We start from the raw sequence: 12,215 nt of genomic DNA on the forward strand, positions 1-12,215 counted from the left end.
GAACACCACGTGGTGCCCGTCTGCGAAGTCAACACTCCAGAAGTGGGTAATGATTCGCAACCACAACAGATGCAGCAGGTACAGTAACTAGGAGGATACAGAGAAGGGAGAAGCGGTGGGCACGGAAGGGAGGTCACAGTGGCGGGATAAGAAGTGATTCCACGGTAGTTAAGGGACAGAAAGGAAGAGGCCGGCAGGAGCAACAGCATGAAAGGAGACAGGCGGGAAGAGTCACTGCAGACTGACTGACGTGTGGGAAGCCCACCATGAACCAAGACACAAAACCCAGATGAGGGGAGGTGTGAGGGGCTAGCCCAAGTCAGCAAGGTGAAAATCACCACCGTGCAGCTGGAGACACAGCTCGGGAGCTCAGAGAACAGCTCTGGAATGAAGGTATCAGTTAAACAGGTGATCCTGTGACCATCCAGGGAGCAGCAGAAAAAAGAGCAGAGTCCTAAGGAGTTAGGACTAGAGAGAGGAGTCCAGAGGTGGCGGGAACAAAACCTGAGACGACAAGAGCCAGAGACGGACAGAGTCGAAAGGAAGAAAGAGGAAGTGGTAACAAGAAAGCACATTAGGGCTCAAAGAACAATTCCGAGGTCAGAGGTGACTTCAGTGAGAGCGGGTTTTTCGTCAGGTGGCAGGCGGGTGCTGCTCCTAGCGGGCTGAGGTGTGAAGGTGTTCTTTTTTGCTTTTTGTTTTTTATGGAAGTAAAGCCAGTAGATACTCATAAATGTTTGCCGATGACGAGAAAGATCAAACAAAGGATGCTTGAAGGAAAGGAGCTGGAAGCAAGCTGCGGTAGGGACTTTGGGTTGTTTCAAGGACAGAAGCGGCAGAAGAGGTGTGAGCGCCGTGACGCCACCGGGAAGCAGTCAGGGGCAGACAACTCACGCAGATACAAGTTACTAGACGCACATGCACAGGAACGGCAAAAACACTTGCGGTGGGTGTTGAGGCGATTTGGGCTTTTTTATGTTATTTTATGATCACTGTATAATAAATTAATTGGGAGGAAATAACCCCCCAGAGAGGTCTAATCAAACTACATAAAGAATTCAAATTGGAAACGCTGGGACAAGTCTGGGGAGAAGAAAATGGTGCCAGTTAAGGGCCCACTGGTGCCAGGCAAAATGGGAGAGCTAATGGTAGCCGAGGGGATTTCAGAGAAGCTTCCCCAGGTGGGCAGAGTCAGGCAAAAATGAGGTGCTATTTAAATACTGAAATGGAGGGGGAGAATGACATGGCAATGGAACGGCACTTTAGCTTGTCGGCACATTGGAATAGACTGAATAAATCAGGGATTCCCAAGAGCAAAGTAAGAAACTAAGTGTTGGGCTGCAGCATGCAGGCCTGCAAGCCCTGTACTTGCCCAGCTTCAAGACCGAAAGAGGAGGCCAGAGTCAGGCCGGCAGAGACATCAATGGCTTAATGGACGGGGGGAGCTTACATTTCGAAAGCAAGGTCCTGGAGCAGCACGCTACTGTGTGCAGATGACATGGCAGCAGTGTTTGCTGGGGGGTGGGGGGAAGGGGTAATCAGTTATAGGGAGAACTGACCTCAGGTTGGCTCACTGGTTACCAGGGAAACTAGCAAAGGGGCATGCGCCTCACCATCCCTTTGATAAGCTATCATGGAGGAGATGTTCTGATTTAAAGGTCAGAACCATCACTAGTTGGGGCAGGGGCAAGTATGTAGGAAGGTCAGTCATTTGAGTACGGTGTAGGTGAGGCAGGGACTGGTCGAGCAGGGGATGTACAGAGAGCAAGAGAACAGCCATCTTGGGTGGCCTGATCATACACTAAGTTTAAGAGATTTTACGTAATGATATGATACATGTAACAAAATGGTTACAGATTTATACTATGGATGTAATATTACAGGCAGAGAGTATAACTTTTAAAATCTCAAATTTAGGAGAGTAAAAAAAGCACAAGGGTTTACAATATCATGTATCTATCCACATGTAATTTCTTCCAGGGAATACTTGGGAGCCTTGGGAAAATAGTGAGTTGGAGAGACTCAAAGAAAAGGAATACTAAGCAGAGGCTCCAGGATTCAGACTAGGTCAACTTCCCTGGGCTACTTCCGCAGCAGAGGAGGTAGGAAGATCATTACTCATGCCGTAACTTACGAAAGGGCCTGGGTTATATAAATCGGAGTATACAGGGGCTTTCAACCTTACCCAGCTCCCAGAGTGAGCAGATTTATGTCAGGTCGGAGATAGCTAAGTGGTGCTTGTCATTACTCTATTCACTAGCAAACTCTTTAAAGGATGAAAAATATGGAGCTCCTAGTCTCCAAAATTATGAACAAGCTGAATGGTAGATTATCTTGAAAAAGTTAGCTTTTAAAAGTTTACATAATCTGACTCGACTGACCCATATTAGAATTTCAATCATCCAATCTTTTCCATAGCAATGAGATACAATTAAAATATGTGATTTCAATGATTCCTTCCCAGTTGTTCATGGGATGTATAATGTATTGAGAATACAAGAATTTAAAAATACACACTACTAATATTTATTAAGAATGCAGTTCATCCCACCTGGAATATGTCACCTCTTGTCCTTAAGCCTGGCTAATTTCCTGTTCGTCATGCAGTCACTCCCTTGAAAATGCCTTCCCTGATGCCTCCCACCTGCTTCTCCCATCTTCATGGCTATAACCTGTCACCCTCTATTAGAGTCTCAGGTTGACTAGTGTGAAGCTCCCATCAGAATGTAAGCTCCAGAAGGATGGGGCCATGTTAACCAGACTCAGTCTGATTCTTAGCACCTAGCACTGTGCCTGGCAAATGGAATGAGTAGAATTAAAATTCAAATGAATCATAAAGAAATTTTATTCTTGGGAAGGGCACTTCAGGCTACCGCCTCACTCTCCCTTGCTACTATCTCAGAGTCTGATATCCCATTCCTACCAATACTTGTTTCCTTCGTTGAAGGTGAGAGCAGGAAGGGACCTGAGAGTCAGCCAATCCAATGCCTTCATTGTCCAGAGACGTGAACAAAGCTGCACTCGTCAAAAACTTTAAAAAAAGGGCCAATAAACAATGTCATATCATTTGCTCCTTCATTAAACACTTATCTTTATCCTCCCATTCCCCAATATTCAACCCTCTGCTCATAACCAATGTAATCCTTCCCCAGTTGTCTCCATCTGCCTACAAAATGTTTTTTCAGTATACCAGCTTTAAGTTAGATAAATGCTATATGTCTGTAAATGTCAGTGGAAATCTACCTTTATTATCTGGTAACCACTTCATCACCTGTTACCTAAAATTTGATCATAAGTTGTCCTAAGAACAATGGTTTACCTTAGTAACATCTTTAAAATTTTTTAGAGCATTTTATACACAGTATGTATTAAAAAATTAGTCATAACTACTTCAAAGTGGGAAAAAAGAATAGAAAATCCAATCAGAAAACAAATTATTTACTTGTATAATAATATTACAGGAAAAGAAACATTTTTATGACCATACGACCATATTTTTATTACACTCAAAAATTTATTAGCTACTATCTAATCTTACCTACACTGATCTACCAATTAAATATTAAGTGCCTACCTAAAAGCCGCTTCCCAAAAGCAGTTCATTCCACAAACATCAGAGGGCAGCATCCAATAGGGATTCCAGTAACACAGAGAGAAATCTTTACACCTAACAGAGTAAGACAGAAATAGTCCTATGTGAGTATTTTGGCTTAAAACTAACAAGGAATTTACTCAATAACATAAAAACTTACTGTTCTATTTTACAGCAACAAAACTGCAAATCCATCTTGCTATGGTAACTTGAGGATTTCTGGAAATTGATTTCTCCCTTACTTAGGGTACCACTACTTTAAGTAGAACTTTAAAACCTTTAGGCAAAAAATACCACAGACTGGAAACGTTTTTTAGTCATGAATGCTCTTAATATATTAAGATCTCCTCCTAAGATGACATAGAAAATATTGGAATACTTCTAAAATTTTCCTTCCTTCATGAACTGCACATATTCCCCCTAGAATAAAATCCATTCCGCCAAACAAAGCATTTGCTTATCCTGAAACAAAATTTAAGCCACAAATGCTGGTAGAAAGGAAAGAGAGAATCTTTAAATGCTTTTAAATTAATCCTCAATCCAAGCTTAAAACACCAAGTATGGCGTTTTAAGTTGGAAATAAGAGACCAAGCTGATATTCACGGCTCAGTTTCATTACCTACACATCTCAGTTTCACTATATTTCACAAGCTAAAATGGGGGATCAAATGTTGTCTTTCTTCTTAGATTGCAGGTTGGAGCTAAAAAAAACCCCACAAATACACAACAACAACAACTGCTTACATTACAAAAAGTATGTTTTTCATTGTTATTCCTTTTCAAAACAATAGTCTAGTTGGAAATTCAGTACAGTGGAGGCTTGGGTTTACTAAAGCAAGTATGAAGTCAGAGTGAGTCACTAAACCAGGTCACCTCATGTCCCATCACCATGAATTCAATTATAAGTTACTGTTCTTACAGTGAAAGGTCTATGAAATTTCATATTTGCAACATCTCTGATCACACCTCTCACAAATGTCAACAGGCTAAGACAGGAGGTCTCAATCCAGGATGTAAAATGAAATCACCAGAGAGCCCTACACCAGACCTGTTAAATCAGAAACGCTGAGGACAGGGTCAGGCACTGGTTGCTTTTAAAATCCTGCCTAAGTTATTCTGTATACTACCGCATGAAGAACTACGTCAGAATTTTTAAATCAATGGAAAAAAGTGACATTATAATTTGTTTTTTCTTGAAATGGACACCGTTTTCAAGCACAGTTTAAAAAGTTAACATATCTGGGCTTCCCTGGTGGCACAGTGGTTGAGAGTCCGCCTGCCGATGCAGGGGACACAGGTTCGTGCCCCGGTCCGGGAGGATCCCGCATGCCGCAGAACGGCTGGGCCCGTGAGCCATGGCCGCTGGGCCTGCGCGTCCGGAGCCTGTGCTCCGCAACGGGAGAGGCCGCAGCAGTGAGACGCCTGCGTACCGCAAACAAAACAAAAAAAAACAAAAAAAAAAACAAACAAAAAAGTTAACATATCTTAGTTGATAAGTCAGACAAAGGAAATGTGTGCAGACCAGTAAAATGTACAACCTGATGAGGAAATGTGTTTGTCCCCTTCCAGGCGTGGTCATGTAGTTTTTAAGTCTTGTAGAGACAGGCTGAGTGGAAGTGGCAACAACTAACACAGAGTTTTTTTCAGACTCAAGAGTTCTCACATCCATTTAAGCCTCACAACAAACTTGTTCAAATAGGTATCTCCATCTTTCAGATACAGACATCATCAAAGCTTTCTTTCAAGAAATCCACAGTTTATTTATAATCAACACCTAAAGTGCCCCTTTGTTCCAGGAAGGAAATAAGTTGGTTATTCCATCTCCGTCTGTCAAATCTTCCAACAGTAGAAAATGAAAATTAAAAATGAAGTCTCAAAGAAAATGACTAATTAAATCTTTTTGTAAAAATGACTGCTTGAAATTGTGTATTAATACCATTTTCTGCCTCAACTTGTATTGCTCCCAGCCCTAGGCAATCACGCATATATTTTCTCTCTCCAAAGATAAATGGAATCATATAATATGTGACCTTCTGAGTCAGACTTTTTTCACTTAGTGTATTTTCAAGGTTCACCCACTGTAGCATTTATCAGCACATTTCATTCCTTTTTATGGCCAAATAATATTCCCTTTTATGAATGGATGGATATACCACATTTTCTTTATCCACTCATAAGTTAATGAACATTTGGGTTGTTGATACTTTTTGGCTATTATAAATAATGCTTTTATGAACATCCATGTAAAATTTTAATGTGAACGTATGTTTTCTATTCTCTTGAGTATATATATACACACACACACACACACACACACGTGCACGCACACACACATCCCTACGAGAGAAATGGCTGGATCATGTAATCAATGTAAACTGACTAATGCAGATGAAATTACAGGGAAAAAAATGTCAAGTTTTAGGTAAGTTTCTTGACCATAACTCAATGTCAGAAAACAGTTTACAGAAAGAATGTTTTCTTTCTTTCTTTAATGGAAATATAAAACATATGCACTAGTTAGTATACATCCTCCTTACCATTAAAAAACAAAACAAAACAAAACATAAAACACTGAGCTGCTGCTAGCAAGAGGGGGCATAATTTATTCACAGTTTCTTAGCTCCCAAATTTACATTCTTTCACTTCTGAAAACTTGGTTTTAAAGATTAAGATAGAGAGTAGAAACTCATACTGAGAACTCATTATGTACCAATAACGATCACTACAAGCAATAAATGAGGAAAAGCAACTAATCTGAGACAGACAGAACTTGTATTTTCAGGCCGGAAAAAAAAATTAAAAATATTGGAAAAGTAAAGGTACTTATCCAAGTTCTAATTATTAGTTGCTTTTGCTTTTACTCTTTAAGACTATTGAAAATGGAACATTAGACATACAAAATTCAAAGAGGTAACTCTATTAAATAATTTTAATTGGGCAAAACTGTAGCTGACCTAAGTGGGTATGTCTTCAGTAAACAATGACATCCAGAATCAGTGAAGTCCATAAATGTGAAGTTTTGCCATTGTGGATCAAACTGAAATAAAACTTTACCATGACTCATCCCCCTGTTTCATATGGCTTAATGTTTCTAGCTCTAGGTGGCTTGTCTACAAGCAAACTGATCAAGGGATAGCACAGGGATCTCCGTGGTAATAAAACAGTCTGTATCCTGACTGTGGGGATGATGACACGAATTTTACTTATGTGATACAACAGCATAAAACCGCACATACACATGAGTGCAGGTAAAACTGGTGATGTCTGAAGATGGTCTATGGGTTGTACAATGTCAATTTCTGGGGTTCTAATACTCCACTATGTTGATACACATATATTCCAGATACAGTGGTATTACACTAAGCTCAAGTAAAAAAGTTACTACTGGGGAAAAACTGAGTGAAGGATAAATGGGGTGTCTATGAAGCTTCCTGTGAACTTATATTTATTTCAAAAGTGTAAAAAAACAAATGAATCGCAAATTAAATTCCCCCAAATTTCAGTACTTGAAAAATGTTTTAAAAATTGAGACATCAGAAGCAAGAAGAACTATAATCCTGCAGCCTGTGGAACAAAAACCACATTCACAGAAAGATAGACAAGATGAAAAGGCAGAGGGTTATGTCCCAGATGAAGGAACAAGATAAAACCCCAGAAAAACAACTAAATGAAGTGGAGATAGGCAACCTTCCAGAAAAAGAATTCAGAATAATGATAGTGAAGATGATCCAGGACCTCGGGAAAAGAATGGAGGCAAAGATCGAGAAGATGCAAGAAGTGTTTAATAAAGACCTAGAAGAATTAAAGAACAAACACACAGAGATGAACAATAAATAACTGAAATGAAAACTACATTAGAAGGAATCAGTAGAATAACTGAGGCAGAAGAACGGATAAGTGACCTGGAAGACACAACGGTGGAATTCATTGCTGCGGAACAGACTAAAGAAAAAAGAATGAAAAGAAATAAAGACAGCCTAGGAGACCTCTGGGACAACAACACAACAACATTCGCATTATATGGGTCCCAAAAGGAGAAGAGAGAGAGAAAGGACCCAAGAAAATATTTGAAGAGATTATAGTCGAAAACTTCCCTAACATGGGAAAGGAAACAGCCACCCAAGTCCAGGAAATGCAGTGAGTCCCATACAGGATAAACCCAAGGAGTAACATGCCGAGACACACAGTAATCAAATTGGCAAAAATTAAAGACAAAGAAAAATTATTGAAAGCAGCAAGGGAAAAATGACAAATAACATACAAGGGAACTCCCATAAGGTTAACAGCTGATTTCTCAGCAGAAACCCTACAAGCCAGAAGGGAGTGGCATGATATACTTAAGGTGATGAAAGGGAAGGACCTACAACCACGATTACTCTACCTGGCAAGGATCTCATTCAGATTCGATGGAGAAATCAAAAGCTTTACAGACAAGCAAAAGCTAAGAGAATTCAGCACCACCAAACCAGCTCTACAACAAATGCTAAAGGAACTTCTCTAAGTGGGAAACACAAGAGAAGAAAAGGACCTACAAAAACAAACCCAAAACAATTAAGAAAATGGTCATAGGAATATACATATCGATAATTACCTTAAATGTGAATGGATTAAATGCTCTAACCAAAAGACACAGGCTTGCTGAATGGATACAAAAACAAGACCCATATATATGTTGTCTACAAGAGACCCACTTCAGAGCTAGGGACACATACAGACTGAAAGTGAGGGGATGGAAAAAGATATTCCGTGCAAATGGAATCAAAAGAAAGCTGGAGTACCTATACTCATATCAGATAAAATACACTTTAAAATAAAGAATGTTACAAGTGACAAGGAAGGACACTACATAATGATCAAGGGATCAACCCAAGAAGAAGATATAACAATTATAAATATATATGCACGCAACATAGGAGCACCTCAATACATAAGGCAACTGCTAACAGCTATAAAAGAGGAAATCAACAGTAACACAATAATAGTGGGGGACTTAACACCTCACTTACACCAATGGACAGACCATCCAAAATGAAAATAAATAAGGAAACAGAAGCTTTAAATGACATAATAGACCAGATATATTTAATTGATATTTATAGGACATTCCATCCAAAAACAGCAGATTACACTTTCTTCTCAAGTGTGCACAGAACATTCTCCAGGACAGATCACATCTTGGGTCACAAATCAAGCCTCAGCAAATTTAAGGAAACTGGAATCATATCAAGCATCTTTTCTGACCACAACGCTACGAGATTAGAAATGAATTACAGGGAAAAAAACGTAAAAAACATGAACACATGGAGGTTAAACAATACATTATTAAATAACCAAGAGATCACTGAAGAAACCAAAGAGGAAATAAAAAAAAAATACTAGAGACAAATGACAATGAAAACACGACGATCCAAAACCTATGGGATGCAGCAAAAGCAGTTCTAGGAGGGAAGTTTATAGCTATACAAGCCTACCTCAAGAAACAAGAAAAATCTCAAATAAACAATCTAAACTTACACCTAAAGGAACGAGAGAAAGAAGCACAAACAAAACCCAAAGTTAGTAGAAAGAAAGAAATCATAAAGATCAGAGCAGAAATAAATGAAATAGAAACCAAGAAAACAATAGCAAAGCTCAATAAAACTAAAAGCTGGTTCTTTGAGAAGATAAACAAAATTCATAAACCATTAGCCAGACTCATTAAGAGGGAGAGGACTCAAATCAATAAAATTAGAAATGAAAATGGAGAAGATACAACAGACACCATAGAAATACAAAGCATCCTAAGAGACTATTACAAGCAAATCTATGCCAATAAAATGGACAACCTGGAAGAAATGGACAAATTCTTAGAAAGGTATAACCTTCCAAGACTGAACCAGGAAGAAATAGACAATATGAATAGACCAATCACAAGTAATGAGATTGAAACTGTGATTAAAAATCTTCCAACAAACAAAAGTTCAGGACCAGATGGCTTCACAGGTGAATTCCATCAAACGTTCAGAGAAGAGCTAACACCCATCCTTCTCAAATTCTTCCAAAAAATTGCAGAGGAAGGAACACTCCCAAACTCATTCTATGAAGCCACCATCACACTGATACCAAAACCAGACAAAGATACTACAAACAAAGAAAATTACAGACCAATATCACTGATGAATATAGATGCAAAAATCCTCAACAAAATACTAGCAAACAGAATCCAACAACACATTAAAAGGATCATACACCATGATCGAGTGGGATTTATCCCAGGGATGCAAGGATTCTTCAATACACGCAAATCAATCAATGTGATACACCATATTAACAAACTGAAGAATAAAAACCATATGATCATCTCAATAGATGCAGAAAAAACTTTTGACAAAATTCAACACCCATTTATAATAAAAACTCTCCAGAAAGTGGGCATAGAGGGAACCTACCTCAACATAATAAAGGCCATATACGACAAACCCACAGAAAACATCATTCTCAATGTTGAAAAACTGAAAGCATTTCCTCTAAGATCAGGAACCAAACAAGGATGTCCACTCTCACCACTATTATTCAGCATAGTTTTGGAAGTCCTAGCCATGGCAATCAGAGAAGAAAAAGAAATAAAAGGAATACAAATTGGAAAAGAAGTAAAACTGTCACTCTTGGCAGATGACATGATACTATACATACAGAATCCTAAAAGTGCCACCAGAAAACTACTAGAGCTAATCAATGAATTTGGTAAAGTTGCAGAATACAAAATTAATGCACAGAAACCTCTTGCATTCCTATACACTAATGATGAAAAATCTGGAAGAGAAATTAAGGAAACACTCCCATTGACCACTGCAACAAAAAGAATAAAATACCTAGGAATAAACCTACCTAGGGAGACAAAAAACCTGTATGCAGAAAACTATAAGACACTGATGAAAGAAATTAAAGATGAAACAAACAGATGGAGAGATATACCATGTTCTTGGATTGGAAGAATCGATATTGTGAAAATGACCAAACTACCCAAAGCAATCTATAGATTCAATGCAATCCCTATCAAATTACCAATGGCATTTTTTACAGAACTAGAACAAAAAATCTTAAAATTTGTATGGAGACACAAAAGACCCTGAATAGCCAAAGCTGTCTTGAGGGAAAAAAATGGAGTTGGAAGGAGCAGACTCCCTGACTTCAGACTATACTACAAAGCTACAGTAATCAAGACAATATGGTACTGGCACAAAAACAGAAACATAGATCAATGGAACAAGATAGAAAGCCCAGAGATAAACCCACGCACCTATGGTCAACTAATCTATGACAAAGGAGGCAAGGATATACAATGGAGAAAAAACAGTCTCATGGAGAAAAAACGGTCTCTTCAGTAAGTGGTGCTGGGAAAACTGGACAGCTACATGTAAAAGAATGAAATTAGAACACTCCCTAACACCAAACACAAAAATAAACTCAAAATGGAATAGAGACCTAAATGTAAGACCGGACACTATAAAACTCTTAGAGGAAAACATAGGAAGAACACTCTTCGACATAAATCACAGCAAGATCTTTTTTGATCCACCTCCTAATGGAAATAAAAACAAAAATAAACAAATGGGAACTAATGAAATTTCAAAGCTTTTGCACAGCAAAGGAAATCATAAACAAGATGAAAAGACAGCCCTCAGAATGGGAGAAAATATTTGCCAACAAATCAACGGACAAAGGATTCATCTCCAAAATATATAAACAGCTCATGCAGCTCAATATTAAAGAAACAAACAACCCAATCCAGAAATGGCCAGAAGACCTAAATAGACATTTCTCCAAAGAAGACATACAGATGGCCAAGAAGCACATGAAAAGCTGCTCAACATCACTAATCATTAGAGAAATGCAAATCAAAACTACAATTAGGTATCACCTCACACTGGTCAGAATGGCCATCATCAAAAAAATCTACAAACAATAAATGCTAGTGTGAAGAAAAGGGAACCCTCTTGCTCTGTTGGTGGGAATTTAAATTGATACAGCCACTATGGAGAACAGTATGGAGGTTCCTTAAAAAACTAAAAATAGAATTACCATATGACCCAGCAATCCCACTACTGGGCATATACCCAGAGACCACCATAATTCAAAAAGACACATGCATCCCAATGTTCAATGCAGCAGTATTTACAATAGCCAGGTCATGGAAGCAACCTAAATGCCCATCAACAGATGAATGGATAAAGAAGATGTGGTACATATATACAATGGAATATTACTCAGCCATAAAAAGGAACGAAATTGGGTCATTTGTTGAGACATGGATGGATCTAGAGACTGTCATATACAGTGAAGTAAGTCAGAAAGAGAAAAACAAATATCATATATTAACGCCTGTATGTGGAACCTAGAAAAATGGTACAGATGAACTGGTTTGCAGGGCAGAAGTTGAGACACAGTTGTAGAGAACAAACATATGGACACCAAGGGGGGAAAGCCGTGGGGGAGTGGGGATGGTAGTGTAATGAATTGGGCAATTGGGATTCACATGTATACACTGATGTGTATAAAATTGATGACTAATAAGAACCTACTATATAAAAAAGTAAATAAAATAAAATTTAAAAATAAAAAAAAAAGGGCTTCCCTGGCGGCG

General features: G+C 38.6%; 1 protein-coding gene across 1 annotated transcript in view; it reads right to left on the reverse strand.

Moving 5' to 3' along the window:
• GXYLT1 (glucoside xylosyltransferase 1) overlaps positions 1-12,215 on the reverse strand; it is a gene marked incomplete at its 5' end in the record, with an annotated part of 66,811 nt that overhangs the window by 48,801 nt on the left and 5,795 nt on the right. Inside the window, one exon of the mRNA XM_079714715.1 lies at positions 3,575-3,667. Coding sequence (XP_079570841.1) covers positions 3,575-3,667 — 93 coding nt within the window. The remainder of the gene's footprint in view (positions 1-3,574; positions 3,668-12,215) is intronic.

Source organism: Hyperoodon ampullatus (assembly GCF_949752795.1).
Source record: "Hyperoodon ampullatus genome assembly, chromosome: 11".
Lineage (NCBI taxonomy): Eukaryota > Metazoa > Chordata > Mammalia > Artiodactyla > Ziphiidae > Hyperoodon > Hyperoodon ampullatus.